This window comes from Hippocampus bargibanti, linkage group LG04 (assembly GCF_051943395.1).
Source record: "Hippocampus bargibanti isolate YZ-2025 linkage group LG04, ASM5194339v1, whole genome shotgun sequence".
NCBI classification, from domain to species: Eukaryota; Metazoa; Chordata; class Actinopteri; order Syngnathiformes; family Syngnathidae; genus Hippocampus; species Hippocampus bargibanti.
Genome location: NC_142737.1, coordinates 27,819,098 through 27,836,468, shown reverse-complemented (window position 1 = coordinate 27,836,468; position 17,371 = coordinate 27,819,098). Strand labels below are relative to the sequence as shown.

General features: G+C 42.1%; 1 protein-coding gene across 1 annotated transcript in view; it reads left to right on the top strand.

Annotated features, from left to right (window-relative positions):
• The window catches only part of LOC148899606 (dual specificity testis-specific protein kinase 1), a 60,576-nt gene extending 45,189 nt beyond the window's left edge, over positions 1 to 15,387 (top strand). The window contains exons 5-10 of the mRNA XM_088995558.1: positions 1,623 to 1,671; positions 5,929 to 6,078; positions 12,196 to 12,369; positions 12,599 to 12,682; positions 12,904 to 12,990; positions 14,994 to 15,387. Coding sequence (XP_088851684.1) covers positions 1,623 to 1,671; positions 5,929 to 6,078; positions 12,196 to 12,369; positions 12,599 to 12,682; positions 12,904 to 12,990; positions 14,994 to 15,098 — 649 coding nt within the window. The 3' untranslated portion in view covers positions 15,099 to 15,387. The remainder of the gene's footprint in view (positions 1 to 1,622; positions 1,672 to 5,928; positions 6,079 to 12,195; positions 12,370 to 12,598; positions 12,683 to 12,903; positions 12,991 to 14,993) is intronic.
• Positions 15,388 to 17,371: the final 1,984 nt, after the last annotated feature.

Below are 17,371 nucleotides of genomic sequence, written 5' to 3'. Positions count from 1 at the left end.
GGGACCTTCTGAAACTGGCCACTTCCGGGTTCATTTTGAAGTAGTTTTTAGACACTTTATGTCATTTTTATTGGTGTTTTACATTTGACTAAAAATATCAGACTGCGTGTTTTGGGTATTTTAGATGCTATAAAACGTTTTTCTGATGTCAGTTAGGAAACAAAAAAGTGGTGTTGGTTGTCCTTTAATTGACATGTACTTTTACCGAATACATGTTTGTTTTCAGTGTCTTCAAAACGCTCCAGTCTTTGACTCGAGCAATATCAGCTTTTAACAAAACAAAGAGAATGTTTGCCTGATACGAATATTTTTTTTTTCAAGCAAGTCTTGAAGTTGCCCTGCGACTGAGTGGCGAGCAGGTTAGGGTCTGATCCTTCCGCCCAACGTCAGCTGAGATGGGCTCCAGTGTCTCACTATGACACTGTTCTGGAAAAGCTGTGTTAAAAATGGATGGATGATGTCTTGGAGTTCATAACTTATTTTACTGAGCATCTTCATCTTTATTACGTTCATAGAGTTGCTTGTTCTGTCGCCACAAAGGGACATAAGCCAGTGTCTTCTTGTGCCGGTCCCAAGCCCGGAAAAATACAGAAGCTTGTGACACGAAGGGCATCCGACGTAAAAGCTTAGCCAAAACAAACATGCGAATCAAACCTCTGAAGATGGGGGACACTGATTCGCTGTGACGACCCCTTGAAGGTAAAAGCCGAAAGGAAAAGAAGACGTTCATAACTTATTTATACAGTAATTGCCTTTTATATTCAGACGAGTAAGAACAAAAACACTGGAATGAAAAATGGTGGAATGATATATTTTGTCATGTCTAAATACAAGCTAACTAAGAAAACAAAGGAAAACCTGGACAAGACACAGAGGGTGGTGGATCTGAGGGGTTGACACGAGACTTGTATGACAACAACAGAAGGAAACAAAACCAAAGTAGGAAACAAAACTATGACACAAAACCAAATATAAATTCGACAAAAGCAGAATCATGAAATCACCTCATCCCAGACGCCCCAAATATCACCCAGTAGCGGGTGCAGGACATGCACTGCAGGAACAGGGACGGTTGGTGATCGCTGGAGTCTGCTGGATAGACGGATACGTATGCAGTGGATGAGAACATGCTGATTCAGCTCTGTGGAGCTCTGTGGTTGCCACAGTTCTACAAGTGACCAAGAAAGGATGGGTTCAAAGATCACATTCATCAAGACCAACCCTGCCCGCCCCCCTCATGCCCTGAGAAGTTATAATGGCAGTGCTTTAAGTTACAAACTGGTGGCAGCGAAAAGTAAATTGGAGTCTTTCAGAAAGACGGTTTAATGCACAGGGTTAATGATTTTTTCAATTTAAATTAAGTCTCCCTCTCTCTTTCTCTCTCTCACTCGACCAACATTTTTGGTGTTTTACGGAAAATGAAATGAGATGAACTTGAAATGTATGTAAAAAGGGAAATTTGTAACTCAGGGTTGAACTGTATTTTCAATTTTGATCATGGAATAAATGGGCCTGAAATCATTGGTTCTACCCCTGCTTTTTACGACTAACCTACCACTTCATGATTTATAATACAAATTATAAGTAGAGTAAATCAATGACGCGCATGTCTTTTGTTCTAGATATCTGGGAATATGTGTTAAAGAAGACAAACTCTATCCAATTTTAGAGGTAAGTTTAACCTATTATTTGCTTTCTTGCTAGGCCTATGTGTGTGAGTGTGTTTGTGTGTGTGTGTATATATATATATATATATATATATATATACACACACATACATATAGCGGCTGGATAGCTCAGTTGATAAGGCATCAGTTTGGCATATGGGAGACGAGGGTTCGAATCCCACTTGTGGCAGAGAAAATGAGCAGAAATGAGCACAATGACATCATCCAGTGTGGGTCCTTGGGCAAGACCCTTCACGCTAATGCCTACCTCATACAATGATGAGAGACAATAAATGGAATGACACAAACAAGGTCAGGTGCTGGGGAACCAGAGCACCCTGATGAAAAATGGGCTACTGGAACAAAGCGGAGATGGACGAGATGCGATAACAAGGCTCTGTTGGAATGCTACTACTCAAGCAACCCTAGTCAGAGGGGTTACATGCGGAGAATGGGGGCTGAATGGTTACTTCGAAACCCACAGTCACGGTTGACCACGAAACAACTAGTAGCTCAGTGTTCCAATATCCACAAACGGCAATTGCTATCACAACTTGAGATTGATGAGGTACAACACAAATTCCGAGGTGAAGGGCCCCAGGCTGCCACATCACAGGAAGAGGTTCAACCAGAGATTGGGAGGCAAGCCCCAATGAATAATGAGATTGGGAAGCCAGCCCCAATAAATGAAATGCTGAGCGAGGCAGCAAATGACCTGAGAGATAAGATCATGGCAAGAATGAAAACTGGGCAACGAAGGCACCGATTACAACGGCTATGTGAAGTACCACCTGAAAGTCTCATGGAAACTGTGAATGCAGCACTGAGAACGATCCCGACCGGAACGATCACGGAAACCAATGAGCTGATATACACCTCAGCATCAGTGATCCTAGACATGCTTGGCTACAAGAGCAACCATGAGAGCCACGAGATTCATTACCCACCATGGAAAAGACGGTTGGAGGCCAAGATCAAGGCGGCTCGGAAAGATGTGAGTCAATTGACGGAGACCCAGAGAGGTGTGAATAAAAGGCCAATACCCAAGAGGTACATGCAGATAACCATACCTGAAGCACTCGAAACTGCCAAACAAAGGCTCCAGGCCTTGGCCAGTCGCCTAAAGAGGTACACGAAAGAGAATGAGGCCAGAAGAATAAACAGGCTGTTCGCAACACAACCTGCGAAAGTGTACGCTCAGTGGCAGGGTTCTAACAGCAGAGCAGACCCTCCAAGGCTGGAAACTGAAACATACTGGAAAGGCATATGGGAGAAGGAGGTCGCACATAACAGCAGTGCACAATGGCTGGTGACTCTGAAAGAGGAGCACAGCAACCTCCCTGAACAGAACCCAGTTACCATCACAGCGGCAGATATACAAGGAAGAGTCTCAGGTATGAAAAACTGGACGGCACCAGGCCCGGATATGGTCCACACCTACTGGCTAAAGAAACTCACAGCTCTCCACGAGCGCCTAGCAGCACAAATGAACCAGCTGCTGATGGATGGGACTCACCCAGGATGGCTAACCGAAGGGCGAACAATCCTGATCATGAAGGATTCCGCAAAGGGTGCAGTTCCTTCCAACTATCGGCCAATAACCTGTCTGTCCACAACATGGAAGCTCATGTCAGGCATCATTGCGGCTAAAATAAGTGGACACATGGATCAATACATGAGCAAAGCACAGAAAGGCATTAGTAGAGATACTAGAGGTGCCAAACATCAGCTGCTGGTTGACAGAACAGTCGATCAAGACTGCAGGTCCCGACATACCAACCTGTGCACAGCCTGGATTGATTACAAGAAAGCATATGACTCGATGACTCAATGAATGCTTGGAGTTGTATAAGGTCAACAGGACCCTGAGAGCCTTCGTTGCAAACTCGATGAGGATGTGGAAAACCACACTTGAAGCCAATGGCAAGCCACTAACGCAAGTGTCCATCAAATGTGGCATATACCAAGGTGATGCACTCTCCCCACTGCTGTTCTGCATAGGACTGAACCCCCTCAGCCAGATAATCGCCAAGACAGGCTATGGATACCGCCTCAGAAATGGAGCTACGATCAGTCACCTCCTCTACATGGATGACATCAAGCTGTATGCTAAGAGCGAAAGGGACATAGACTCCCTGATCCACACAACCAGGATCTACAGCAGTGATATCGGAATGTCATTCGGGCTGGAGAAATGTAGTCGGATGGTGACTAAGAGGGGCAAGGTAGTTCACGCTGAAGGGGTCTCACTCCCTGAAGGAACAATAGCAGACATTGAAAACAGCTACAAGTACCTCGGTATACCACAGGCCAATGGCAACCTCAAATTAGCAACGACGAAAGCGGCTACGACCAAATACCTCCAGCGGGTGAGGCAAGTCCTCAGAAGCCAGCTCAATGGCAAGAACAGGACCCGGGCAATAAACAGCTATGCCCTGCCAGTGATCAGATACCCTGCAGGAATAATAAGGTGGCCAAAGGAAGAGATTCAGACCACGGATGTTAAGACCCGAAAACTCCTCACCATGCACGGAGGGTTCCATCCCAAGTCCAGCACCCTGAGACTGTACACAAGCCGTAAGGAAGGAGGCCGGGGACTAGTGAGTGTGAGAGTCACTGTCCAGGATGAAACATCCAAGCTCCATGAATACATCAAAGAGAAGGCTCCAACGGATGATGTACTCAGAGAATGTCTCAGTCAATGGGGAACAGAGGATGAGGTGCTGGAAGAGGGACAATCATGGGAGGAAAAGCCCCTACACGGGATGTACCACCGAACCATAGCAGAAGTGGCTGATCTCAAGAAGTCCTATCAGTGGCTAGAGAGGGCTGGCCTAAAGGACAGCACAGAGGCACTCATCCTGGCTGCCCAAGAGCAGGCCCTGAACACCAGAGCCATAGAGGCAGGGATATACCACACCAGACAAGACCCAAGGTGTAGGTTGTGCAAAGAGGCACCTGAGACAATCCAACACGTAACTGCAGGGTGTAAGATGCTGGCAGGGAAAGCCTACATGGAGCGCCATAACCAGGTGGCTGGCATAGTGTACCGAAACATCTGTGCGGAGTATGGACTGGAAACCCCAAGGTCAAAATGGGAAACACCTCCCAAGGTGGTGGAGAATGACCGAGCAAAAATCCTGTGGGACTTCCAGATACAGACTGACAAGATGGTAATGGCCAACCAACCAGATATCGTGGTCATAGATAAAGGGGAAAGGAAAGCCGTTGTCGTGGATGTCGCGGTCCCGAGTGATGGGAACATCAGAAAGAAGGAACATGAGAAACTCGAGAAATACCAAGGGCTCAGAGAGGAGCTGGAGAGAGCCTGGAAGGTAAAGGTGACAGTCGTGCCTGTGGTGGTCGGAGCACTTGGGGCAGTGAGCCCCAAACTCGACGAGTGGTTGCAACAGATCCCGGGAACAACATCGGATATCTCGGTCCAGAAAAGCGCAGTGCTGGGAACAGCACGGATACTGCGCAGAACCCTCAAGCTTCCTGGCCTCTGGTAGAGGACCCGAGCTGAAATGGGGACAGACACCACCCATGGTGGGTGAGACGAGGATTTTTTATATATATATATATATATATATATATATATATATATATATATATATAATATATATATATATATATTAATAATACCAGACGCGTGGATGCGTCTTTTTGTTTCTTTTATTGCTGCAACACAGTATGGCAGAAGGGATGGGTGAAGTCGGATGGGTTTCGGCTTGTGATTAACATAAGTCTCGTCCAAGTAGTTCTCAATATGCAAAACATTGTAGATAACAAAACAGAATGAACAACGTGTGATCGTATTGGGGTTATTTACAGAAAATGAGAATACAACACAAGTTCAATGTTATTTACATGATGTTCCTGAACGCATCAAATTCGAGACGGTCGGTCGACGCGAACACCTAGTGCGCTGGATAATGGCGGCACAGTTCGACCCGCCACTGACGCTCACGGCCAAATGAAACACGACACAAGAACCGAAATATTGTACAATAAAAATGAAATGAAACAATCACCATTCATTGGGGGTGCGCCTTATACACCGGAAAATCCGGTACACGTTTGAGAGAAATTGTCCTTTTGTGTACTCAGAGAAATTTCTAATCAATTTCTTTGAATTCTCTCATGCAAAAAAGGGACAGAAACAATAGTGGCGTGCTCCAAAAAAAATAAAAAATAAAGTGTTACAAACTCCAGTTTTTGTCAAGTGTATTCCTATAACTTCATTTCTCACCTCTGTTAGCATGTGAACGGCGGCTGTCTTGAGGAGCTCCTTGCTCGGAAAGATGTTCCCCTGACCTGGAAAGAGAAAGTGGACCTTTCGTGTGATATTAGCAGGGGAATGATCTACCTGCATTACAAGAATATTTACCACAGAGATCTCAACTCCAAAGTAATACAAACGCATCGTCTTCACAACTGACATTAATCTTCACTTTTATCCTCATTGTTTTTTGTTTTCTTTAGCCTCAAAAACAATTTAGGTTTTTGGAGCAAAATTAAAAGGGTTTGAATATTTTTCCAAGCCACTCTACAGTATGTATATTAACCAGTTGACTTTCCTTATCTGATCTTTGAACTACGTATTCAGATTTGAAACTTTTGTACAGGCCTTTGATCGAAAAGTAATTTCACAATAACCATCAAATAAAATCAGAGGTTCCATTTGGATGAATTTTACCAAAGTTTTTAGAGAAGTCCAAGATGGCGCCCGAGTAGGCAGCCGTCAGCAAGTGCTCTCATGAGCCTTGCTTTTTTGTTGTTGTTTTTGTCTTGTTTTGTGTTTTCTTTTGTCACTTTGTGTTGTTGGGCGTCGTCTGGAATGGATACGGATTGTTTTTCAGCATTTTTGACCACGACATTCATCAAGGAGGAGACAGTGCTGCGCGGTTGCGCCTTTTCGGCAGCATGAATATGCCAGTACTGTTTTTGAATGGGAGGAATGTCGGTGCCGTTCGACTGCCATCGCTGGACACTAAAGGGGCCATTGTGCTTTTTGCGCCTGTAATGGGCAGCATCTTCACAGCCCTGCTTTGTTCAGCGGAAAGGTTGGTGCTGTTGGACAGTCTGCGGCTGGATGGATGCAGGAGATGTGAGACAATATCTTTTCGTCAATGGATGCCACAGCTGCGTGCTTGCGTTCAACATTTAGCTTGGAGTCGACGTGCACGTTCCACCATGATGTCCCTGATCCACTGGTGGAAAGACGCTTTGATCCTCTCCTCTTTCATCTAGAACTGCTTCATGTCATCACATAGAGGGTTCAGCAAGTCCTGAAGAATGAACTTTGTGTTGTCATATTGTCTTTGTGCTGTCATATTATTTGTTATTTAGGTTTTTTTTCTTTTGACTTCAAGACGGCGCCGCGAGAGTGGCTGCCTTTCCAGCAGCTCATGTATGTTGTTTTTGTACTTTCATTCCTTGCATCACTTTGCTGCTGTGAAATGTAAATTTCTCCACTGTGAGACTAATAAAGGCAAATCCAACCCAATCCAATCCAAACAGTAAAAGTGAGGGGGCTTCTTACCAAAGTTTGGTAAAGGGTTGGTAACGCAAAATTTTGAAAGAGCCATATTAGACCAAAAAAAAAAAACCTGGATCCACAAAAAATTAAAAGCCTTATATTGGCCACATAATGGAAGCAACACATGCGGTATGCGCTATATTTGTTATATTAGCCTACTATCAAAATGACTACGTTGTTTAGTAATACACAATACACAGTAATACACAGTAATACACAGCAAAATGCATTGACGTGATGGAAGGACTGCTACAATGTGTCCTTTTTTTCAGTCAGGGGTGTTCCTTCAGTGACGTCATGTACGGACTCGTCACCAACTCAAAAACAATATTATATTGGATTGGATTTGCCTTTATTAGTCTCGCAGTGGAGAAATTTACATTTCACAGCAGCAAAGTTCTGAAAGAAATGAAAGTAGAAAAGCAAAACACAGGAGCTGCTAGAAAGGCAGCCACTCTCGCGGCGCCGTCTTGAAGTCAAAAGAACAAAAAAAACTAAATAACAAATAACATGACAAAACAAAGACACAGAGAGACATTCATTCTTAAACACTTTCTGTACCCTCTTTGTTACATAAAGCAGTTCCAGATGAAAGAGGAGAGGATCAAAGCGTCTCTTCACCAGTGGATCAGGGACATCATGGTGGAATGTGCACGTCAACTACAAGCTAAATGTTGAACGCAAACACGCAGCTGTAGCATCCAAACCACACCCAGTGGTGTCCAGCGATGACAGTCGAATGGCACCGACATTCCTCCCATTCAAAAACAGTACTGGCATACTCGTGCTGCCGAAAAGGCGCAACCGCTCAGCACAGTCTCCTCCTTGATGATTGTCGTGGCCAAAAATGCTGAAAAACAATCGGTATGCGTTCCACGCGACGCACAACAACACAAACTGACAAAAGAAAACACAAAAACAAGACAAAAACAACAAAAAAGCAAGGCTCATGAGAGCACTTGCTGACGGCTGCCTACTCAGGCGCCATCTTGGACTCCTATTCAGAATTTTATATAATATTATATTCGGAATATTCAGGGCGAGTCTTAAAACGTAACATATAGCTATATGAGGTGGAATCTTTGTAAAATACGCTCAGTGTAAGTCATTTGAAGCCATTTTACAAATTATGGACACAACTGGAGACGTTGGTTGTCCTTTAATATTAACTGAATTACAGTAGAAATTAATTGAAGTGTGCTTCATTGCCATGATGAAATTAAAGAAATCCAATTTTTATGTTTTTTTGGTTGGGGTCAATTTAAAAAACAACAACAAAACGGAATGTGCATAATGTGCACCTTATCTGGGCACTAAAATACACCATGCATTAATGAAACGAAAATATTTTTGTCCAAGAAATGTTGGATCCTATTTATTAATTAGGACTTTGACAAATTATCCCTTTCTCCAAATTGATTTGGTTAATTAAAAATTGGAGATATACCTGTAATACAATGTAGCCAAATATTTAAAAACTATCTTAGCTCCATTGGTTCGTAACACAGAATATCACGGAGAGAACACCACAGGGTTTGTAGAGAGTATCAAAGACCTCATATTGTTCTGACTAACGACTGGCCTGATTGCCCCACTTCGATCGGTATCACCCAATCAGTATTACTAATCCTATGTTGCCTAAGCAGGCTATTGTATGACGATCCAAATTGAACCTCACCCCACCAAACCGGTTTAATGAAGGATTTAGTTGTTTTATGAAAATCGCTTCTTTTACTCCCCTTTCAAACCATCTATGTTCTTTCGCTAAGATTTTAACCTCATTGTCGTCAAATGAGTGGTTGCTAGCTTTTCAGAATCAGAATCAGAATCAGAATCAGAATCAGAATCATCTTTATTGCCAAGTATGTAGAACACACAAGGAATTTGTTTGTGCATATGTACTGCCGATTGAGGCCCACTAGTATTATCCCTGCAATGTTGATAAAACCTTTTTTTAATTAGTTATTTTTTTAATTTAATAGTTAATTTTAATATTTATTATTGAAATAAGCGTGGCCCAACTAGTGGCTAACTGGTTAGCGTGTCTGCCTCACATTGGGAAGGTGCCGAATTTCATTCCGCCTTCACCCTTCCTGTATGGAGTTTGCATGTTCTCTTCATGTTTTTACCGGTTACTTTGGTTTCCTCCCTTATTCCAAAAACATGCTTCATGGAACACTCTAAATCCAGGTTGTCAAACTCATTTTTGTCACGTGCCACAATATAGTTACCATTATGACTGTGAAACAAATATTTCATCACCTATTTCTATTATCACATACGCACTCCACAATTAATAGATTGATCATTTTGAAGTCAGAAGTCAAAGAGACTAGATTGTGCCAATGTTGTTCAAGTTTCCGTAATAATGTAAAACAAGAACACACCTACAGGAGGTCAACACGATGATTGCTTACATATGATAATTCAAAACTTGTTGCACGTTAGCATGTGTCATGGAAGTTGACCTGCCAGCTTTCGCTGGTTACATAAAATAATGTGGCGGGCCAGATCTGGCTCCCAAGCCTTAAAGGACAACCAATGTCACTTTTTTGTTTTTTAACTGACACCAGAAAAACGTTTTATAGCATCTAAAATACCCAAAACATGCAGTATGATATGTTTAGTCAAATGCAAAACACCAATAAAAATGACTTAAAGTATCCAAAATCTGCCAAAAATTGAGCTGCGAATTGGGCATTTTCAGAAAGTCCCGCCCCCCTTTCGTGACGTCACGCCAAGACGGTGAATCAAAACAATGGCTTCAGATTCGGAGAATATGCTTTCTTGTTACACATCCAGTTGTGAATATGATTAAAATAGTCCTGATGAGCAAAGCATACATGTTTGCAATCGATTAAAGAATTTATTTGGGCCATTTTGAGGCAAACGGGCGGGGGGGGGGGGGGGGGATGTCTCAAAAAGAGGCAGAAAAATGGCGACCAGCTCCTGTGAGCAATGAATCAGCTCGTTTCCACAGCTCTGATACATTCTTTCCATGGAGTTTGCTTCCCTCTGCTGGCGGCTTTTGGGTGTAAGACATGGTTTAAAAAAAACTGTACAGCAAAATATATTGACGTGATGGAAATACGCTACAATGGGTCTTTTTTTACGGTGAGGAGGCGGTCCTTTTCTGACATCACGTACGGACTCGTCACCAACTCAAAAACAAGACTTCTAGGCTTTTGACTGTGATACCGGTCTTTAAAACTAAAAAAAAAAAAAAAAAAAAAAAAAAAAAAAAACAAGACTTCCTGAATGTTCAACGTGAGTCTTAAAACGTAAAATATAGCTATATGCGGTGGAATCTTATTAAAATACGACCAGTAGAAGTCATGTGAAGCCATTTTACAAATTATGGACACAACTTGTCCGGAGACGTCGGTTGTCCTTTAAGTTTGACACATGTGCTCTAAAGTGCCTATTCTCTTCGTAGGTAAATCACATAGTGCTAATTGAAGATTCATTAACATCATGTTATCAGAACTAGCAACAATAAAATGAAGGAAAAAGCCATTGGGACAAAAATTCACTGTGAAATGTCAGTCTGTCAGTCACAGTTCACAAAACTGTGGTAATGTATAGGTACTATGAATGGCCAACGCAAACAGTGACATTTGTTCTATGAGAGCCTCTCATTAGTCCTTACATGCTGGCCTAACATTTTGTCCAGTCGAAAAATTACAGCAGTTGTCTGTACCATGGCTGAAGACCCCCGGGGCAAATTGATTGTTCATTCATTGATAAGTCCGGGCCCAGACTGTGTGTATTACTCTGTATCGGTCAGGCACCGATCCTCTCAAACAGTTGCTGCATGCAGTACACTTTAAATGTTCCATACCCAGAAAAAAGCTTTGTTTCAAACCCCTTGACAATCCGAATCTTATTTAAGGTGATTAAAGTATCATTACGAAATTGTCAAATGTAAAAAAATTCCAATGATCATAAATATGAAGGCAAATTTGAAACACATGGAGCCTATAACAATTCTACACAGAAAGGTTTGACTTGTGGGATAAAGGTGCTAGACATTAGGTTCGTGTCCAGCCTAAGCACAATTCCACTAAATTTAATTTTATTCAGTTTATGGCAGATCAGAACTTGTGGTTGGGCTCTGGTCTACCTGTGTGGAATGTGCATCACACTCGTCTGCATGATCGATTTTCCTAGGAAATGCCACCAAAACAACATTCCAAAACCTTGCATCTTGATGTTAACCTCATTGACGAGACTAAATCGTCCATAGGTGCCATTGTGAGGGTGAAAAGTTAGTTGACTTTATCCTATGATCGGTTAGCTGCTCATCGCCCATGAAGTTGACATTGGCCGCAGTTCACCTGAAACACTACAGTAGATGGTCTTTTTTTTCTCTTTTGGGCCAGTCCACAGATGGTGTGAGTCCCAGGAGCCGAAGTCAAGGCCCGGGGGCCAAATCTGGCCCGCCACATATTTTTATTACGCCCGCAAAAGCAAATCAAACATGTGAAATTCCATGATGCTTGCTAACGTCTATGTTGACCACAACAACATACATTATTTTTTACTTCAAATTTGAAAACTAGTTATTTATTCATTTGTTGTGCGCTCTGGATGTAATATGTGGAGGGGATTGAACATTCTAATGGGTTTGCCAAATTCATAACGGCCCCCGAGACGAAACCGTAACTACAATGTGGCCCGCAGCAAAAAAATAATAATAATAAATTTAACACCCTGTGTGTAAGTGAATAATTCAGTGCACAGGATATACTGTGACATCAGAGATAAACAATTGATGAAACAATATCAAAAGCTATTTGGAAGTCCAAACATGAATTACTTTATTTCGGGGGGGGGGGGGGGGGGGGTGAATAGATGTACATTCAAAAGATGGGGAGTAACTAAAAGGCAAATTGAACAACACAAAGGCAGTGGTCATTGTTAATGAGAAAACCTGCCTTACTATGTCCTCTGCTGGTCAAATATTATATCGCTGTTTCCCTGCAGAATTGTTTGATCCGGATGACATCCCGAGGTCGAGAGGCGCTGGTGACAGACTTTGGTCTTGCGAGAGAGGTGGTAGAATTTCCTGTCAAAAGCCCTGACAGGAAGCTTTCATTGGTGGGCTCTGCGTTTTGGATGGCTCCGGAAATGCTCAGAGGGGAGCCGTATGACCGCAAGGTATGAGATTAAATCAGTTTTAAATTTGCCCATGCACAAAATACTAAAATATGTCCTTTGGATGATACTTTATTCCAAGATGAATACCCTTAATTGGGTAATAATGATTGTTTGTATTGTTTTATCCAAAGGGTTTGAAAATAATATTCGAATGAAATATTTGTTTCTTCATCGCCACACTTTGTTATGCTCATTCCTCAATGTAACACAAGTGTGCTACCCCTCTTAGGTGGATGTTTTCTCATTTGGAATTGTGCTTTGTGAAATCCTGGCCAGGATCCCTGCTGACCCTGAGATCCTGCCGAGAACACAGGTTGAGTACTTATTCTTTGCATTCGTGTAGTGTAGACAAAGGCATATAAATATGCTCAAAGATTACAGATGTATTCATTATTTTATTGTTATTTTTTCCTTTGAATAACAGTTTGGTGGCAGTTCAGCTACATGATTGACATGCACAATCAAAATGTTACGATGAGTGTCAAAACATTGTGAAATGCAAATAATGTGTACTTATTATTATATATGTTTTAGGACTATGGCTTGGATACAAATGCATTCAAGGAGCTGGTGACAGACTGTCCCCAACATCTCTTGGAACTGGCAGCCAGCTGCTGTATGGTGGGTGCCAGTTTTGTTCATGCAACTACTGGGGGCTAGATAAGCAATTTCAGTCATTGGAGTCACAGACTCAACCTGACAAAGGTGGTTTGGGCTCAATAGCCACAAAAACTGACTGACTTGTGGATGCTGTGTCTGCACCCGAGACATTTGGTGTTCCTGGCGAAGTTAGAAAATCAGTTTATCGAAAATGATGCATGTGTTGAATATTAACGTGTTAATATTAGGTTAGGGCAAGCACAGGTCCGAGAGGCAGACACAATGAACTCTGTCTCGGTTTATTGTCAAGGCAGGTCAAAGAGGCACGGCCCAAAGGCAGTGAGGAAAACCAATCCAAGGGAGGGCTGAGGTAGGCAGCAGAGTGAAGGGCCGCACAGTGGAAGACTTTTTGAGTAGTGGCTCTGTTAAGCTTCCATGAATGAACTCATTCACCGCCAGACATGTGCAACAACAACAAACAACAACAAAGAATAACAACAATAAACAACTAACAACAAAAACAACAGCAACCAACAACAACCACCAACACCAATAACAACAACCACAACCACAACCACAATAATAACAATAACAATAACGAGAAGAAGAGCGAGAAGAAGAACAAGAACAAAGAACAAGAACAAGAACAAGAACAAGAACAAGAACAAGAAGAAGACTTTTCATTGATAGAAATGTGTCCACTCCAGTGCCAGGGTTTTTGCCATTGTCACTTGAATTCCAGGACCCACAGAACATTGAGTTTTAGGACTACATCAACATTCAATACAGTGTAAGAAACCTTAGACTCTCTTCTTTCATCAGAAAAAAATGAGTTCATTCCTAAATTATACGGGTATGCAGTTATATGAGCTTGGAATGTGGGTGGCTGTGCAAAATACAATGCCGTACATACATATTGGTTAAGATTGGCTAAAGCTGGAACAAAGCGCTAACATGGGGAAAAAAGTAAATGCAACCCCCTTGTGGAAATAAAAAAAAACATTGCCAGAGGCCATGGCCAGCGCTTTATCGGCACCCAAACAAGAAAAAACAAAACCCGAACAAATTCGGGAATGTCGCTCATCGTCATAGTTTCGATTCCCAAATAAATTTGTGAATGGCAGTGAATGAGTTAAGATGTGGTGGTTTTTTCGCTTTATGGGGGGGGGGTGTTTAGGTCAGGCCATGCGGCACCATCAGCACCGTGGGCAGCTACACTTTTTAGTTAACAGAGTCAAGTCTGCATGATCAAGCAAATTTGCTTATCTGCAAATAACATGGTCGACATTCACAGTGGTACAAACATTTGTGTCAAATGTTACAATTCCATTGCAATCCCCCCCTTTGCATCCTAAAAATAAACCAAGAATTAAAAAAAATAAAAAAAATACGTACATACGTGCGTGCATGCACACGCGCACACACACAAACACACACACATTCACACTTGCACAAGCACAGACAGACACACACACACACACACACACACACACACACACACACACACACACACATACACACACACACACACACACACACACTCACACATAGGCTGAATCGAATATGCAAAGTGTGAGGGTCCCAAGTAAGACTGAAGTGCACAACACTATGCTGTGCTCCCTGAGACCATTAGGCCATCATTCATGTTCCACCCTGCTCATACCAATGCAAGTTAGCCATTTTACTTTGATTCCAAGCTTCATACACTGATAAATGTCTGATTATGAAACCCACCCCAATTAGTCACAATTAGAAGCGGCTATCGTGAGGGAAAGGCACCAGTTTTCCTCATTTTGCTTGTATTTTTTTCAAATGCTGTCAAATGTTATCATAGTTTGTCTGCCATTTTGAGTATTTGCCATGAAAGCGGAAGTCTGAGGACTTAGTCTCAGTAATTCTGGGTGTTACGTTTAGAATAAATCTGCATCAGAATTGGGATGCAAGCTGCTGTTCATATCCTATATATTAATCTTTTATTTGCCAGTCCCATTGATGTTCATTCACCATGGTTCTTTGTCCCTTAGCTCGAGTCCTTCAGACGTCCGGCATTCACAGAGTTGCTAGATGACTTGGGCGAAGTCGCCGAGCGTCTGGAACCGCCGCCAAAATCACATCTACCTTTGACCTGAGCTGACGAGGAGATGAATCGACTAAGGCATCGGATGAACAACATCGACCAGATTAAGAGGCAATCATATTTCATCGACCTGCGACAAGGCCGCCATAATGAGACAAATATATTTGATATATTTTCGAAAATGAAAATACCGAATGGCCGCTTTTACTTTTTTACTGACACTTTCATGTATATACACAGATTGAAAGGAGAGTATACTGTACACAGCAACTTTAGTTTTGTTGTCTTTTTCCATGTCTAATTAGGCGCAGATGTCTGTGTAAGCTCTCAGTCGTACAGGAGTGGTCCATCGATGAGAAGGTTTCTTCAGCCGTCATCTGTACAAAAGTGAAGGTTTCGGACGTTTCGCCTCCTATCCAAGAGGCTTCGTCAGCGAACTAAAGTCTGACTGGTCATATCGGCCCCATTTATATATCCCTAATGTCCAGACTTGGCGCCGGACACAGCGTCAGGTTGGGCCCCCCCCCCCCCCCCCCCCCCCAAACTGGGGGGCGAACTAAAGTGGGGCCACAGGGAGTCTGACTGGTCGTATCGGCCCCATTTAGTTCGCTGACGAAGCCTCTTGGATAGGAGGCGAAACGTCCGAAACCTTCACTTTTGTACAGATGACGGCTGAAGAAACCTTCTCATCGTTAGGCGCAGATGATAACATGCTGCTATTTTTTGTCAACAAAGTCGACAAAGGGTTTGGCTTGTAACCAACTCTGAAGACAGAGTCACATCTGTCGATGTAGTTTATTCTTCCTCCATTTGATCCACTTGGCGACTCAGTTTATAATTCAGTCAAGGTGAAATTTGACAGCTGACATCTCGTGTCATCAGAAACCAAGACAACGATGCTTAAAACGGCCTTTGAATACAAAGAGCAGAGCTTTCAAATCATGAGCAGAAGGCATTGTGGACTTGTTGACTTAGCGGAGCTTCCTGGCTGACTTTTATGATGATGAGACAACACTGTCCCAATCTCATCAACATGATCGGCAATCCCCGCCCGATCACATTAATTTCAGAGGATCGCTTAAAAAGATTGCATTTTTACATGTTAAGAAAGTATAACATATTTTAGCTGTTAACTCGATTAGAACCACTGCTAATTTACCGGGACATAAACATGTATCATCTTGGGATACCTTTATTCAAATAATCATAAAAAATAAAATCACTATTATACTTGAGATAATTTGGATGTGGGCTCATATAAATAGGTAAATGATCGGGATTTGCAACAAAAAAAGGAACTGGGGCATTCAAAATAGAATTGTTCATGTATTTTTTCTTGAAAACGCATACGTTCAAAAGGGGTACACCAGAAATGGGAGATGTGAGGCAATCTCTTTTCGTCAATGGATGCTACAGCTTTGTGTTTGCTTTCAACATTTAGCTTGTAGTAGACGTGCACATTCCAAAAATTTCACCACTTCGACAGGAACTCCAATGTCTCGGGTGCCTTTGATCCACTCCTCTTTCATCTAGAACTGCTTCATGTCACAAAGAGGGTAGAGAAAGTGCTGAAGAATGATTGACTCTCTGTCTTTGTGTTGTCATATTATTTGTGATTTAGTATTTTTTTTCACTTCAAGATGGCGCCGCGAGAGTGGCTGCCTTTCCAGCAGCTCCTGTATTTTGTTTTTCTACTTCTTTCTTTCATTTTCTCTTCCTTTCATAACTTTGCTGCTGTGAAATGTAAATTTCTCCTCTACGAGACGAATAAAGTTACATCCAAATCCAAACCCAAATATTTTGTCTTTGGTGGCTAAAACGAACTAGCACTGACAAAACATTGGCACGTCTTATATTTTTTGCTGTAAACTACATAAATACAGTTGATGTGGAAATGAATAATGCACTGGATTACAAACCAGAGTTTACATCAACGTTTGATGAGTTTCAAGATTACAAAATTAAAATTATCTATGATTTAAAAGTGTAGACAGTGGTATTTGGGATATTTTTTTTTATAGAGAAAGGCTTTAAGATTGCAAGATATAGTTAGAATGTTGGATTTGATTAGCCGTTATCAATCTCGCAGTGGAGAAATTTGAATTGTGTGTGTGTGTGTGTGTGTGTGTGTGTGTGTGTGTGTGTGTGTGTGTGTGTGTGTGTGTGTGTGTGTGTGTATTCAAAGTGCTTTTCAATGGGTGCTGATACAATTTTCATGATCCAAACTAATGAACCTAAACTAATGAGTGTTTGAATCACATTTCATACCATTTAAAATGTAAACATTTTCACTCAAACCCAATGATTTATGCAAATGCCACCTCA